The 16029-nt window shown below is 42.5% G+C and overlaps 1 protein-coding gene across 1 annotated transcript; it reads left to right on the forward strand.

The window, feature by feature from the left end:
* Nucleotides 1-10558: 10558 nt before the first annotated feature.
* LOC120045107 (RING finger protein 214-like) lies at nt 10559-14753 on the forward strand. The gene is made up of 15 exons (XM_038989991.1): nt 10559-10783; nt 10918-11083; nt 11174-11233; nt 11425-11565; nt 11687-11820; nt 11945-12013; nt 12150-12246; nt 12409-12497; nt 12605-12692; nt 12798-12893; nt 12998-13329; nt 13470-13587; nt 13687-13857; nt 13965-14066; nt 14320-14753. Exons 1-15 carry the CDS (start codon nt 10746-10748, stop codon nt 14380-14382), a joined length of 1764 nt encoding a protein of 587 aa, XP_038845919.1. The 5' UTR covers nt 10559-10745; the 3' UTR covers nt 14383-14753.
* Nucleotides 14754-16029: the final 1276 nt, after the last annotated feature.

The following is a 16029-nucleotide window of genomic DNA, read 5'->3' on the forward strand; positions in this document are numbered from 1 at the left end:
TCAGTGTCAGCTCCTCTACATCTCATCTCTTCCTTCCTTCCTACCTTCCCTCCTTCCTTTCTCCTCTCTGGTGATCACTAAACAGCATTTATTTTAGCCTATCACAGCAGAGCACCTATGAACCCCCCCATGTAATTTAAACCATTGTATTGAAGGGGTAGTGTTTTCAAATGTTCAGGTCACATTTATGAACCAGCCGTCTCCTCCCTATTATGGTGTTGTTGTCTACCTACACAGTAAATTTGAAAGTGTTAAATCAACACTTTAAGTGTTAAATTTAACACTGTCAGCGAGTACATATGGTCCCACTCTACACAGAGTAAAAAGTACACTGATCAAAGTGTTACATTTCTAGTGTTGATTTAACACTGAGGAGTGCAAAAAGTAAACACTGCACTACACTGGTTGGTGTTGATCAAAATTAACACTGAGGTAATAAACACTTTAAGTGTTATAGTGACACTATTAGAGTATTAGAGTAAAAATGTGCTTACTCTATTCAGTATTAATGTATTTACTCTTCCCCCATGTAAATGGAAATTATATTTTGTAAAAGCACTAGGAATTTCACAATAAACTCAATCAAAGCTGTTTCAACATTCAAATATGTTCATTATGACCAAACCATAAGTCCCAGCCCTGGCTTAAACTGTTATCACGTGAGAGTAGAATGTAGTCAAAAGAATACCTTGCTCCATATGACATGAGCAAATCAATAGGTTTGTTGGAAAATGCTGACATTTACATTAAAAACAAATATGTTTCTCACAACCTAACCATAAGTATCAGCCCTGGCTTAAACTGTTATCAAGTGACAGGTGGGGACAATGTAGTCAAAAAAAATCCCTTGCTCCATTTGACATGAGCAAATCAAAAGGTTTGTGGTACATGATGTAATTTCCATGAAATACCTTGCATGGTGGACTTCGCTTCAAAACAACTTCAAATGCATGTAAAAGATCAACAAAACATAAGGTTTCAAGAGCTGACCCAACCAAAAAAACATTTTCCTCTTTCAGAACAATAGCCTTAATTTGGTAAAATACTGGCACTTCAATGACTACTTCACCACATATGACCAAATCAAGACGATATTCTGTACCATGGTGCTTTACCCATTTAACTGACAAAACATTTGTGAGCACTGAGACATTCAACTTGGCAGCAAACTCATGGCTTTCATTCAGGTCATTGAGCCTTGACATCTTTCCTAGACTGATAGCTAGTCTATCCTGGCTGAACGTTTCCCAAAATATATGCCATGTAATTTTGGTGTTTCTTGGCTAAGGTCATAGTGACATTCTTAAAACTCTTCAGTTGCTTTTTAAAGAAATTATGTTTTGCCTTGTAGTGCATACACCACGAATGAAGAATGGGCCCAATATTCCTTATACAACGAGGATAATGTATCATGAAGTGGTGTTTCGGTAACAGATTTCTGTCAGGAAACAAATACATGAAAAGCCTATGATGTTCAGCAATTAAGTGCTTCAGATAGATAGTCATGCCCTCTGTTAGTTTCCTGTTTTCTGGAGAGCGCGTGAAGGGACCTGGTTTTGCCTTCTGTACAGCGGTCGTTATAGACGACTAATATCTCCGGCTTTGATTTTATTTGATACATGTGACAATATCATCGTAAAGTATGTTTTTTCAATATAGTTTTATTAGATTATTGAAATTTCTTCGGGACGTTAGGCGTGTTGCGTTGTCTGCGTTTGTTCACGAAGGAGAGCTTAGCGCCACTTTGCTAGCTTTCCGTGCTAATTGACTGGAGAAGAGGACATTCTGTCAGGAAACAAATACATGAAAAGCCTATGATGTTCAGCAATTAAGTGCTTCAGATAGATAGTCATGCCCTCTGTTAGTATAGGAGAAAACACAATATTTACTATTTGTAGTAGTAACAGAAGCAGCTGCCAGTATTTATCATCTTTTTGTACCAGATCACCAAACATCAATGGCAAATTACAGAAAAGACACCAAGACTGAATAGCATTTATACCCAAATCATTGCTCCCATCATCCAATTTGAGTGCAGGTGGACGATTCCTCCTCTCTGTGTAGCCATAGTTAAATGAATGAACTCTACCGTACACATCTTTAGCAGTCACAAAGTTGGCTTGTATATACTGTAACACAAGTTACCTCAAATTATGCAACTCCTAAAATGTCATGCATTATATCAACAGAAAATGTGTCTGTAGTATTTGAAGTACTGCAGAGAGTTCAATAAGCAAGCATGCTTCACACCGTACACATGAGGTAGTGTTGGGTTTGACTGAATAGTTTGACAATGGTCTGAGTGCATGTGTTTTGTTCATAAAGTCACTCTTGGGTCATCCTCAGAAAACACAGTTTGAAAAGCCACTTTCTCAGTGAGGCAAAAACAGCAACAATAACAAGCACTAAATGATTCCACAAAACCAAACAGGCAACGTATACCAAGATTATCTCCAGTTACTTGGACAATACTGCCATGTATACGACCACTGAAGAAGGGAACTTCAATACCCTCAGTCTCAAGCACTTTCAAATCACTTACTATTGGCTCAAGAATGGAATCAAATCCATAAGTTTTAAGGTCCTGGGTGTGGAAGAGTGCACAAGTGAATATTTACCAAAATTGAATTAAACTTTGGGGTAACATTTCTCAAAGTAAAGTATATACCTCCCAACTTGTGAATACCCTTTTTTGATCCCAATGGATTAGCAGTCTCAAAGTCATCATAACAGTTGAATTTGCAATGCATTTTTCTCTTTAGAAAAGAGATGTCTCTTCATATATAGTCCAACTTCCAAATCAAAGTAAACTCCATCTTTAACAAAGCTCTGAGCTCAGCAACCCTTGGAGTTTCCTTAACCTTACCAATGTCTATGTTGTACACAGTTGTCTGTATGAAGGTGTACATGTTGCGCAGCATTGTATTGTAAGCAGTACCAAAAACAAAGTGAGTCTTGAAAAGCTCATCGAAAGCACCAAGAGTGCTCGTTGACTTGCACGGCAAGGCTCGCTTGTCCAGGATGATGAAGTAAGTATCGATACCGCTCTTCCTGGTCCCGACTGCAAGAAGATATGGTTGGCGGTTCTGGTCAATCGCATCAAGGTGCTCCTGGATACTGGTTCCTGCCGGAAGACGACAAAAACGAACACCATCATTAGTTCGTCATATCGGCTGCAGCACTGTCCATGAATAAGAATGCCAATACAAACCTTTTGGAATATCACAAGATGCTGTTCAGCTTGGGATGCAGACATCTTGCCTGGTCTTTTGCGGCCTTGTGATAAAGGAGGAGTCAAATGGAGCAGGGGAAGGATGGAGGAAAGGTCACCGTCCCATCCTAAACAGAGATCCTGATTAAAATGGTTATTCCATCAGTGACGTTACCATTTCAGAGTTATTTGAAAAATAAATGATAAATCATGATCATCTAACCATCAGCATTCGTGTCAGCTCCCTCATCCCCCTCAGCTCCCTCATCAACTGCAGATTCTGCCTTGCTTAGGGTCTTGCTTAGAAGGATGATATTTTGCTTGAATGTAGTTGGCCACCTCTCCAAAAACTTGACTGATGTTCCCTCTCCAAACAGCAGCACAAAATCCTTCTCAATCTGAAACAAAAAAGACAAAAACATTCCACTTTAACCTCCAAAAACAGAGTTTGAGTAAATCACCAGCCTACACATTCATTGAACTACTATTACTGGCCAACCTGAATTGGCATCTGGACATTAAACTCAATTTATACAACTTATAACTGTTTAAAAAAAAGTAATTCACATCAAGAACAACAAGCCCTTCACATCAAGAAAGCGTGGAAATTCAGTTAGGATGGTGGAGCATTTACTAGGGTCGTAGGTCATCTTCCTATACTCAAAGGTCAATTTCATCTTCTGTTTGGCAGTTTTTTCATCAGAAGAATGCTTCATAAGAGAAATGGCCTCTCTGCACTGGTCTTCACTCAGGGTAGCCAAAGTGGATGGACTGAACTCCCTCTAAGCAGTTGGCCCTCCAGAGTATAGTTGAGTGGGCCGTTTCTCTGATGAAGCCAAATTCCTCTGAATGGTTTTGATTCTATACGAGAGGTACCCTTCTCCACTATTAGGGTCGTAATAATGTTCCTTAAGAAAATGAACATGGTTACTAATCTTGAAAAAACAAATAACCAAGTCCCATTTGCTCAGGTACCGTACCAGTTGTAATCAGTTGTAATGTATACTTACATATCCATTTGTGGTGTAGGGATCCTTCAGGTATGGGAACAAGGAGATGATGCCTTGTGCAAACGTTTCTCTCACGCAGTGGTGATGTCCTGACAAGAATATAATGTTATGTTTAGGCGGCAATTAGAATCTCCACAAGCAGCATTGGTCCCCAGTCAGCTAAATATTAGGAGTGATTTTTGAATCAGTATCATGCTCATTGAGTTTGATACAAGAAAAATCTTCTACCAATAGCAGTGGATGGTCAGCTGTAGCCTAACCAATTATGTGACTGAGACACTGATACAGAAGTCATTTTTAACATTCAGCAGATATAGGAGTAAGTAATGCTCAACAATTTTCATTATGAATCTTTCCTTTAAACTTACCCATGAGTCGCCGTCATCGCCGAAACAAGAATGTTGATTATCTTTAGTCTAGTGCAGTCAGTCAGGCTTTTAGTTTTGGAGTGTATTCCTTGATGACAACCTCTCCACCAGGCCTTTTCTTCAGTATGCTCTCTATTAGCTGTAAAAAAAAAACAGCAGTGAAAAATCCATTTGATGCCACTTAAATTGAAGAATGAATTACAAACGTAAATGTTTTGCTTCGTCATATCTTTGACGCTTTCGTGAGGGGCTTCCATCCTCGCTCAATATGATTGTATCAACTGACTCATGGTCTGAACCACCCATCACAGAACTGGCAGAGACAGGACTCATCAGGGAAGATTCTTAAATACACAAAGATGACAATACAGGCATGTCAAATGTATGGTTATATTGAAAGTGATGCCACAAGTAACCAAAACTTGAAAACCAGCACATACCTTTAGCATCATTGGTCAGCGTGAGCTTGAAAACACAAGGTCTGGCCGTGTCACCACCTCCTCAAACACATCCCCATCAACTTCAGTTCCAGACCCTTCACACAGCTTTGCCTCTGATAAACTAGTAAGTGGGATCTCAAATTTCAGGAAAGCCATGACAAACATTAAAACAACCTACAATTATAATTGCAATCATAATGGTAAGAGTAATCAGACTGACTGGTATGAAAACAATACATTTATTTCCAATTATTTCCAATTAAAAATATACCTCCCATCAAAAGATTTTCAAGTGTCAGGTCAATGATCTTCACATATTTTTGTTCACCATTGAATATCACCCTGATCAGCATGACTAGGTCTGAAAGCAGTTAATGGTACGAGATAAGGCCAACATGGATGAAAAAGCATTACATTTGTATTTCAATCATGACACATTATATAAGGATGACTACAAACATTTTCACCAATACTCCTGCAATGCTAATTTCTAAGTATATTATGAAAATATTGGATCATGACCACAACTTGTCTGATATTACTTGAAGCAGGTCCCAAACTACAGCAAACAGACTATTCAACTCACATTCACTGTCCCGAAATATTGACGGCCTAATTAGTCAGTAAAATACACTCAGAATTCCAGCTAGTCACTATATTATGTTGTCATGTTCTAGGAGCAGTCTTAAAAGCCCGCCAAAATCAACTGGTGATAAAGGGAGTGGGAAACACAGTTAGCTAGACTAGCTAGCTGCCGATGCAATGGCCACAATATGTATTGTAATAAATACCATTTAAAATAACACAAGCATATTGCTATTACGTTGTTATAACTAACTTCTTTCAAAACAGGGTTTCTCACAAACTCATAAGCAGATACTGAGAACCACACACACCCAAGGACAGAGGGCTGGCACAGACCTTTCATAAACACTGATAAGAAAAGGGTGCTTGGGTCTGCATTTCACGAGATAATAAGACACACACATACCCAAGGACAGAGGGCTGACATAAACCTTTCATAAACACTGATTAAAATGGGAACATCTACGCACACACAAAATCTCCTGCTTAGTTGAACATTTGGTAACAAAGAACTTTTGCTGCAAGACTCAGAAGGATGACGCCCAGCTCATCAGGACCAATCTGAGAAGACAACAACCTGTCCAGAACCAACCAGAGGACCAGAACTTCCAGACTCAACCTACTTTCTGTGCTGTATAAAATGTCTATGCACTCTGTTATCTGGGCTCTTTCTGGAGGTTCCTTATGAGCTGAATGAACGAGTCCGTATACGCTTGTACCAGATATCTTTACTCTTAAATTAAACTGTTGCTTGTCATACAATTTACCACCTTGTCTGAATCGATCCTTGACCGGCTCGCCCTGCTCCATATCCCATTATCAACAGTATCTATAAGCATCACCCACAAGTCAAAAATGCAGTTATAATGTGGCTAAATAAACAACTCACCTTAAATCAGATTAGTCCTCAATATATAGTAAGCAGCTGAAATAAATTACAACAAACTAGCATGAGGCTAAAAAAGCTTGGTGCTGAAATGAGACACTCGCCCATGGAATTACCACGTGGAGCAGACTAACTGCACAGGACAGGGGTGAGCTAGTTAGCTAACATGCTAGCTTTCTAGCAAGGACTTGCAAAAAGTGAAACGCAAGTAACTTATAAGGGATTTGCCTCAATTCAAATCTGGTATCAGGACAAAATGTGATTCAGAGTCACCGAATATACTTTAAGTATTTTTATTAAACTCAAGCGATAAATGGTAAATGCATTTTTCGTATATACGGGTTCACTGTAACACCTCGCAGGGTAGAACAGATAACTGGCAGGAGGTAAGTAAACAGCTGTTCTTATACTGTGATAGACGTAGTTCCAACCCGTCTGTTGGCCTATCACAGTAGAGGCTGAGCGTGGTTTAAACTTGCTCAGCCTATCGCCGGCGCTCAGGCTGGTCCCAGCCTCTTGGCGCTCCTTGGTGTCCGGCGCTGTTGCTGTGTAGATTACGCTTCCACACCCTAGAGACTGGGGCCAGACAGTTCTGTAACATTGTTTGAGCTATTTGCACCTGCATAGATAGCATACTGTTCTCGCTCAAGGTTAACCACAGCTTCTCAGCACACTTATCTGGGGCAAAATGTTACTTCCAGCACACACACAGGAACCCAGACCAACAGTTGCTAATATTCAATCACGTGTTATAGTATTGGGTTATAGTGCAATAAACACAGATCCTCACAAACTCTAACATTAGCTGCACACACACACAAAAAGGTCCACGACAATCTTCTCTCTTCAGGGTGTTTATTGTATTTAAGCAATAAGGCCCAAGGGGGTGTGGTATAGGGCCAATATACCAGGGCTAAGGGCTGTTCTTAAGCACGAAGCAACGCGGAGTGCCTGGATACAGCCCTTAGCAGTGATATATTGACCATATATCACAAACCCCCGAGGTGCCTTATTGCTATTATAAACTGGTTACCAACGTAATTAGAGCAATAAAAATAAATGTTTTGTCATATTTGTCAGCCAATCAGCATTCAGGGTTCGAACCACCAAGTTTATAAAACACTTTAGTTGTTGTTTATCTCCAGTACAGATCACATGTAGGTGTCCATGCCGGGGCCATACAAGAGAACTGACAAACCAACAGACAAAAAAAACATAATTTACAACATCATGACAATTGGAACATACAGCTGTCAGTCATGTAGGGATTAAAGGAGGCGGGACATACTGCTTCTGTGGCAAAACATTATTTACCAGTTGTCTGTCTGTGCAGATGGTCATTTTGGTGGTAGTAATGTGAGACTATATACAGGAAAGTATAATTACATTCACTTTTCAAAACGATGGTAGTGCGTTCAGATTTCTATCACCTGAAGCATGCGCACAAGATTAAAAAAACATGCATGAGACGCATGCATACATGCCGAGATTGTGCACGTATTTACATGGTTCTGCGCTTGCTTCAGGTGATCGAAATCTGAACACACTACCAGCGCTTTGAAAAGTGTTAGGGCAGACCCCAATTATTCGATTTGTTGGCTGTTGGTCGACCGAGATTGTTTTATTTGCAGTGCCACTAGAGATTCTGGATTCGAGTCCAGGCTCTGTCGCAACTGGCCGCGACCGGGAGACCCATGGAGCGGTACACAATTTGTCCAGCGTCGTCCGGGTTAGGGGAGGGTTTGGCAGGCAGGGATGTCCTTGTCCCATCGCGCACTAGCGACTCCTGTGGCGGGCCGGGCGCAGTGCACGCTGACACGGTCGCCAGGTGCAGTGTTTCCTCCGACACGTTGGTGCGGCTGACTTCCGGGTTAAGTAGGCATTGTGTCAAGTAGCACTGCGGCTTGGTTGGGTTGTGTTTCGGAGGACGCATTGGCTCTCGACCTTCGATATGAGTAGGTGTGTCCAAACTTTTGACTGGTACTGTATATTTGCGCCCATCTCAGTGAACTAATCCATTGCGGAGGCCTAGACTAAAATGTGGTCGGAGGCTCCATATGAAGGGTGTGAAGCCTCCAGAGATGTGCAGAGGACAAATCTAGCTCTGTACCACATCGCCATGTGCCTCCCAAATGTTGTAACAATGCGGAGCAGGGTTGCCAGGTCAAGCTAAAAAAAATTGCCCAATGACCATTCAAAACCCACCCAAAAGGCCTGAAAACTAGCCCAATTTGTTTTGTCACAGCAAGAGAGGAGTTGCCGTATCTATACAATAAAGCCTTTTTCCATAACGTTATCGAGCCAATTAAGAAGGAATATCATAGTAACGACGTTTGAAGCTAAATTCGAGTTTCCTCAAAATAATAATTATTGCAAGCTATTACATGGCGCCCTTATTAAACTCGCCAGAGCATTCAATTGATGTCGATTTAACTTGTTTAAGCAATAAGGCTACAACAACAATAAACTGAAGTTATAGGCTTACCTACAACTGGTAAAAAGTAGTCAACGTGCGCGCTTGCTGCTCTCATCCTTCTCGCTCACGTGAATCAGCCAATAACTGTATAGCTCACAACACAACACACACACACACACACACACACACACACACACACACACACACACACACACACACACCCTTTCCGGCCCTCCCCACCACTCACACCCTCAATTTCAATTCAATTTAAGGGGCTTTATTGGCATGGGAAACATATGTTTACATTGCCAAAGCAAGTGAAATAGATAATAAACAAAAGTGAAATAAACAATGAAACATTTACAGTAAACATTACACTTGCAAAAGTTCCAAAATAATAAATACATTTCAAATCTCATATTATGTCTATATACAGTGTTGTAATGATGTGCAAATAGTAGTATGAAAGGGGAAAAGTACAAAAGGGAAATAAATAAACACAAATATAGGTTGTATTTACAATGGTGTTTGTTCTTCACTGGTTGCCCTTTTCTTTTGGCAACAGGTCACAAATCTTTCTGCTGTGATTGCACACTGGTATTTCACACAATAGAAATGCGAGTTTATCAAATATGGATTTGTTTTCAAATTCTTTCTGGGTCTGTGTAATCTGAGGGAAATATGTGTCTAATATGGTCATACATTTGGCAGGAGGTTAGGAAGTCCCCCCCCCACTTTGTTTTTACACTGCTGCTACTCACTGTTTATTATCTATGCATAGTCACTTTACACATTACCTTGACTAACCTGTACCCCTGCACATTGACTCGGTACCGGTATCCCCTGTATATAGCCTCGTTATTGTTATGTACATTTATTGTGTTACCTTTTGATTGATTGGATTTTTAAAACTTTTGTTTATTTAATAAATATTTTATTAACTCTATTTCTTGAACTATATTGTTAGTTAAGGGCTTGTAAGTAAGCATTTCATGGTAAGGTCTACAGTACACCTGTTGTATTCGGCGCATGTAACAAATACAATTTTATTTGATTTGCCTTCGGTGGCCTTTCTCAATAGTCAAAGATTTCCTTAATTTTGGGTCAGTCCACAGTGGTCAGGTATTCTGCCACTGTTTACTCTCTGTTTAGGGCCAAATAGCTCTGTTTTTTTGTAAATTCTTTCCAATGTCTCAAGTAATTATCTTTTTGTTTTCTCATGATTTGGTTGGGTCAAATTGGGTTGCTGTCCTGGGGCTCTTTTTTTGTGTTTGTGAACAGAGCCCAGGACCAGCTTGCTTAGGGGGCTCTTCTCCAGTTCTCTGTGGGTGATGGCTTTGTTAGGGAAGGTTTGGGAATTGCTTCCCTTAAGGTGGTTGTAGAATTTAACGGCTCTTTTCTGGATTTTGATAATTAGCGGGGATCGGCCTAATTCTTCTCTGCATGCATTATTTTGTGTTTTACGTGAAATGTATATATATTTTTTAAGAGAAATGTCTTGGCGGCTGCGGTGCAATTTAGAAATAGTCCAAAAACCCGCGACCAATACATTTTAACCCGCGACATTGTTTTCAGTGTTGTCCAATGACAGGAAAATCGCGAACATGGCAACACTGCTGCGCGAGCTTACCCGGAAGTGTATGTCAGCAAACGTGTAATGTTTATAATTTTCTAACGTGGTTTGTCGATGAGGTATCACACAACTCAACATCTTCATTTTCCGTTTTTGATTACTAATAATGCACCTTGTCATTTAAGCTACAGTTTCCCAACACGTTTACCGCTGTTTAATTTCAATTTATAGTCATAGAAACTAGCTAACTAACGTTATGGACTGGGGATTGGCGCTCGAGGAGGACATGGCGCGGTAAGTCCGGTGACTGTTATCTTGGGAGCTTTTGTTTGTTATGTGGGGTGGGTGATTACACGCTGTTATATCAGCTGAGTACGCCTACCTAACGAATTATTTATCCTAGCAAAAAACAATTCTGTGCCCCCCAGCGAAACCTCCGCCACGGGAAACCCTGAGCAGCAATACAACCCCTGGTCCAACCAGTCCAACCCATGGTCAGATCCAGGCTGCACCTCGGGATCTATAGGGGAGCTGGAAAATCTGGCCCCAGGGGATGGACACCATGGCACTCACTCGAAGAAGCAAGGCGTCCAGGTAGAATGAGTTTGTATAGGACAGCAGTAATTTCCCAAACAATTGTGGGCATGTGACAGAAAGTAATCGTATGTGTTGTGTCTCTTGCAGACAGATGCCTGGACAGCAGACAAAGATGTTAACACAGATCAGGATTGGGAGTCACTGATGGTAATGTGTTCACTCTGGGGGCATGACTGGGGTATGGTGAATCAGTGGGGTAACTCACACACAACATATATATCTGTACATGTGCATGACACAAGTTAACAACCTCTTTCATACTTATTCTGTGGTTACATTTTCCCCTATCTTTCTCCAACATTTCCTCCTTCCCTTCCTATTTCTCTCTCTCTCTCTAGCGGTCAGTGGATGAGTACAGCACTCACCTTGCCCTGCAATATGAGGAGCTGATGAAGCAGCAGCAGGAGGAGGAGGCTGATCATGGCAACCTCGTAGACAGCCTGGTTCAGAAGAAAGATGAGGGGATCCACCAGCAGCAGGTCTGTGTTCAAACACACATCTCTGTGCTGTAGGCTACGTACAGGCCTACTTGTGTCTTTTCATCAGCTTGAGATGTTGTACATCTTTGGACTAATTAACTGCGAGTGACAATATTTTCAGGTGCTGCTGGACAAAATTGAGTCTCTGCGTGTGAAGCTTCAGCTGAACTGCTGCAAGACCACCCGCAAGAACTTTGCAGTCAAGAAGCAAGACCTCAGTGCGGAGAAAATCAAAATGGAGGAGGAGAGGAACAGGTAGAGATATTGAGAAGAAGGTGGAAAAGGAGAAATTGGGGAAAGCCCTTTGAGGTGTGGGACAGACGGTAGGCTGTGACAAGATGTCCTGTCAGCCATGTTCCTCTGTCTGTCCCTCTACCAGACTGTCTCAGGAGCTGAAGGAGACCACCAGGAAGCTGGCTTTGCTGATAGAGGAGCAGAACCAGGAAAAGTAAGACTACTGAGCCACACTCCTACACTTCATATAACCTAACCATAGACAACATATCATATACATTATCATGCTACACAACACATCTTGTCCACAATATAATGCTATACAACACACCTACTGTGCTCATCTATAGGCTTATGTGGGAGCGGGAGCTAGCAGACTTGAACACTGAGATGGAGCGGCTACAGAAAGAGTCAGAGGAGGCCACCCAGACAGCTCTACGGGATGAGGTCAGTTTCTGTCCATATTTATCATCTCTACATCAGTCAACCATCACAACCCTATCACACTGAATGTTCACTCTGATTCACCTATCCACATGTCGCCATGGAGTTTGATTTGAAGACAATCAGGGATTAACCCTGATTTGTATTCTGATTTATGTTCAACAGATTGCAGCTCTGGAAATGCAGAGAGATGTGACCATGTCTGAGGTGGATGACTGGCTGAAAGAGGCTGACCAATACATAAACACACTTAGGTACTATACTGAGCATGACTCTATGACTGAAGCTGGATGTAGCCTACATATTGTAGCTTCTCCCATAAAGGCTGTGCTTCAGTGATTGGTGTTTCCTCTGTCTGCAGATTTGACCCCTCTCAGCAGCACATGCAACAAAGGCTGGAGTGGGAGAACAATGTGGCTGTTGTTCACAGCAGTTTGGCGGGACTGCAGGTGAGGGACAAGAGGGATGGTAGACCACTGCCTCTCACTGGATAAATGTAGGCTTTATGAACATGACTATTTTGAACATGACTTGTCTCTCTTTCTCTCGCTCAGAATCAGTTCAAGGAGCACCTTCACCTGCTGCAAAAGGGCCAACCGATGGAAAGCCTCCCTGGAGTCACATTACCACACTTACCCCAAGTCCCCACGGTCTGTGTGTGATACATGTGTGTAGTTGATTCTGACGAAGACAGTCGATGCCAGTGATTAATGTGGATACTGTATCTGTTGTTAATGGAACCATTCCTCTGCAGGTGGACTTGGTGATGAGTCCGATGATGTACGCTCCACCCCTCCCCCCCTTTCAACATTTCCAGATGGGCCCTCCTAACGCTGTGGGGATGCCCTTCCAACCCCAGCAGCACCACCCAGCTGCCTTCATAGCCCCAGCCAGATTAACTCCCCCACCTGTCCCCTCCTCTACTCCCCCTACCTCCGCTCTACCGCTCCACCCAGCCACCCCACCTGTTTCCCTGCCCACCACCGTGGCCTCCGCCCAGCCCCTGCCTTTCAGTAACCCTCCTGCTGCTGGCAAACTGGACAACCTGCTGAAGAGATTGGGGGACATATTTCCACAGTGCAACAGGTGAGCTCAAAGTCTGTCACTTACTCTGAATTTACTAGTCAGTAAAAGATCTTGCGGACTACAATCAATAAATATTGATTCTAGTCTCATTCTTTCCATTTACCTCCCTCTTTCTACTTTCCGTCCCTCTCTCTCTCCAGAACTCAACTCATGTCAGTGCTGCAGCAGATTAAGAATTCCCGTGGCACCATGGCTGGCATGTCTATGGACGAGGTCACACAGCAGGTGGCACAGAGACTGGCACAGAGTGAGAAACCGGTAAAACAATCACACAAACTCACACTGAGACACATACACAATAAGTGTGCACACACACCAACACAGTCTAAATCTTAATCTAACCTTTATCCTCCACAGGCTCCAGGGCCCATCAGGCCTCTTTCTGCTGCCAGGGGCGTTCCTGGTCTTCCAGGCCCAATCCAGCGCCCTCCAGGCCCAATCCAGAGGCCTCCTGGCCCCATTCAGAGACCCACAAATCCCCCTCAGAGACCTGCAGTAACTCAAGTCTTCCAGACAAGGCCCCCACAGGTACAAACTACTACCAACCCGCAGAAGGCACAATTGAGAATTTTAGGCTTGGGTGACAATGTACATAATTCATGTATTTCTGAGGTGCTGCTTCTCTCTCTCTCCAGCCTGTGGCTTCCAGTAATCGTAAGCTGTGCTTGATGTGCCAGAACCACGTGGAAGCAGACAGCCAGCACCCCATGAGCTGCGCCCACACTGTTCATAAGGATGTAAGTCCTACACTGAATTAAAAACGTATAGATTACTGAAAACTGTATGGCTCAGTTGGTAGAGCATAGCGCTTACAACGCCAGGACTGTGAGTTAAATTCTCAGGGCCACCCATACGTAAAATGTATGCACGCATGACTAAGTCGCTTTGGATAATAGTGTCTGCTAAATGGACACTATCAGATGATACTTTGCTATAACCCTAACTATGCTTTAGCTGATGTAAAGCTGATGATTTGCCTCTGTGTTCCAGTGCATCAGTGTATGGCTACAGTCCAGCAAGAACAACACCTGCCCCTTCTGCCCAGCCAAGTGAAAGGAGTAGCAAAAAAGACCGAAAGGAGAAGACATGAAGGGAAAAAGGAGTTGAACACTGATAGTGTTCTGTTCAGCGTCACAGAACGGAAGAAGGAGATGGTGGAATAAGATTCACATCAACTAAAAACAGAGCAGACATGGTGACGTATTACTATTCACCTACAGTGCATTCAGACAGTATTCAGATCCCTTAACTTTTTCAACATTTTGTTACGTTACAGCCTTATGCTAAAATAGACTAAATAAACAAGTTTCCTCATCAATTGACACACACCATGATGACAAAGGGAAAACAGGTTATTTAAGTATTCAGACCCTTTGCTATTATGAGACTCGAAATTGAGCTCAGGTGCATCCTGTTTCCATTGATCATCCTTAAAATGTTTCTACAACTTGATTGAAGTCCACCTGTGGTAAATTCAATTGATAGGAAATGATTTGGAAAGGCACACAACTGCCTATACAAGGTCCCACAGTTGACAGTGCATGTCAGTGCAAAAACCAAGCCGTGAGGTCGAAGGAATTGTCCGTAGAGCTCCGAGACAGGATTGTGTTGAGGCACAGACCTGGGGAAGGGTACCAAAAAATGTATGCAGCATTGAAGGTCCCCAAGAACACAGTGGCCTTCATCATTCTTAAATAGAAGAAGTTTGGAACCACCAAGACTCTTCCTAGAGCTGGCCACCCGGCAAAACAGCAATCGGGAGAGGTGACTAAGAACCCGATGGTCACTGAAAGAGCTTCAGATTTGGGAGAACCTTCCAGAAGGACAACCATCTCTGCAGCACTCCACCAATCAGGCCTTTATGGTAAAGTGGCCAGACGGAAGCCACTCCTCAGTAAAAGGCACATGACACCCCGCTTGGAGTTTGACAAAAGGCACCTAAAGGACTCTGACCATGAGAAACAAGATTCTCAGGTCTAATGAAACCAAGACTGAACTCTTTGGCCTGAATACCAAGCGTCACCTCTGGAGGAAACCTGGCAACATCCCTACGGGGAAGCATGGCAGAGACTGGGAGACTAGTCAGGATCGAGGGAACGATGAACGGTGCAAAGTACAGAGAGATCGTTGATGAAAACCTGCTCCTGAGCGCTCAGGACCTCAGACTGGGGCGAAGGTTCACCTTCCAACAGGACAATGACCCTAAGCACACAGCCAAGACAACGCAGGAGTGACTACGGGACAAGTCTCTGAATGTCCTTGAGGGGCCCAGCCAGAGCCCAGACTTGAACCCAATTGAACATCTCTGGAGAGACCTGAAAATAGCTGTGCAGCGACACTCCCCATACAACCTGACAGAGCTTGAAAGAAGAATGGGAGAAACGCCCAAAACACAGGTGTGCCAAGCTTGTAGCTTCATACCAAGAAGACTTGAGGCTGTAATCTCTGCCAAAGGTGCTTCGACAAAGTACTGAGTAAAGGGTCTGAATACATATGTAAATGTAATATTTCAGTTTATTTTAATATTTTTGCACACAAATAATCAAATCAATTTGCTTTTGCTTTGTCATTGTGGGGTAGTGTGTAGATTGATGAGGAGAAAACAATAATTTGATCAATTTTAGAATAAGGTTGTAATGTAACAAAATGTTGAAAAAGTCAAGGGGTCTGACCTTTCTGAGGTGACACAATAAACAGAAG

The sequence above is a fragment of the Salvelinus namaycush genome, chromosome 3 (genome assembly GCF_016432855.1).
Source record: "Salvelinus namaycush isolate Seneca chromosome 3, SaNama_1.0, whole genome shotgun sequence".
Lineage (NCBI taxonomy): Eukaryota > Metazoa > Chordata > Actinopteri > Salmoniformes > Salmonidae > Salvelinus > Salvelinus namaycush.

Excerpts from the sequence above, each read along its gene's own strand:
- LOC120045107 (XM_038989991.1), top strand. The coding sequence starts at position 10,746 with ATGGACTGGGGATTGGCGCTCGAGGAGGACATGGCGCG. Across the intron at positions 13,858-13,964 it reads TCCAGACAAGGCCCCCACAG|CCTGTGGCTTCCAGTAATCG; the intron begins GTACAAACTACT and ends CTCTCTCTCCAG. Across the intron at positions 14,067-14,319 it reads CCCACACTGTTCATAAGGAT|TGCATCAGTGTATGGCTACA; the intron begins GTAAGTCCTACA and ends TCTGTGTTCCAG.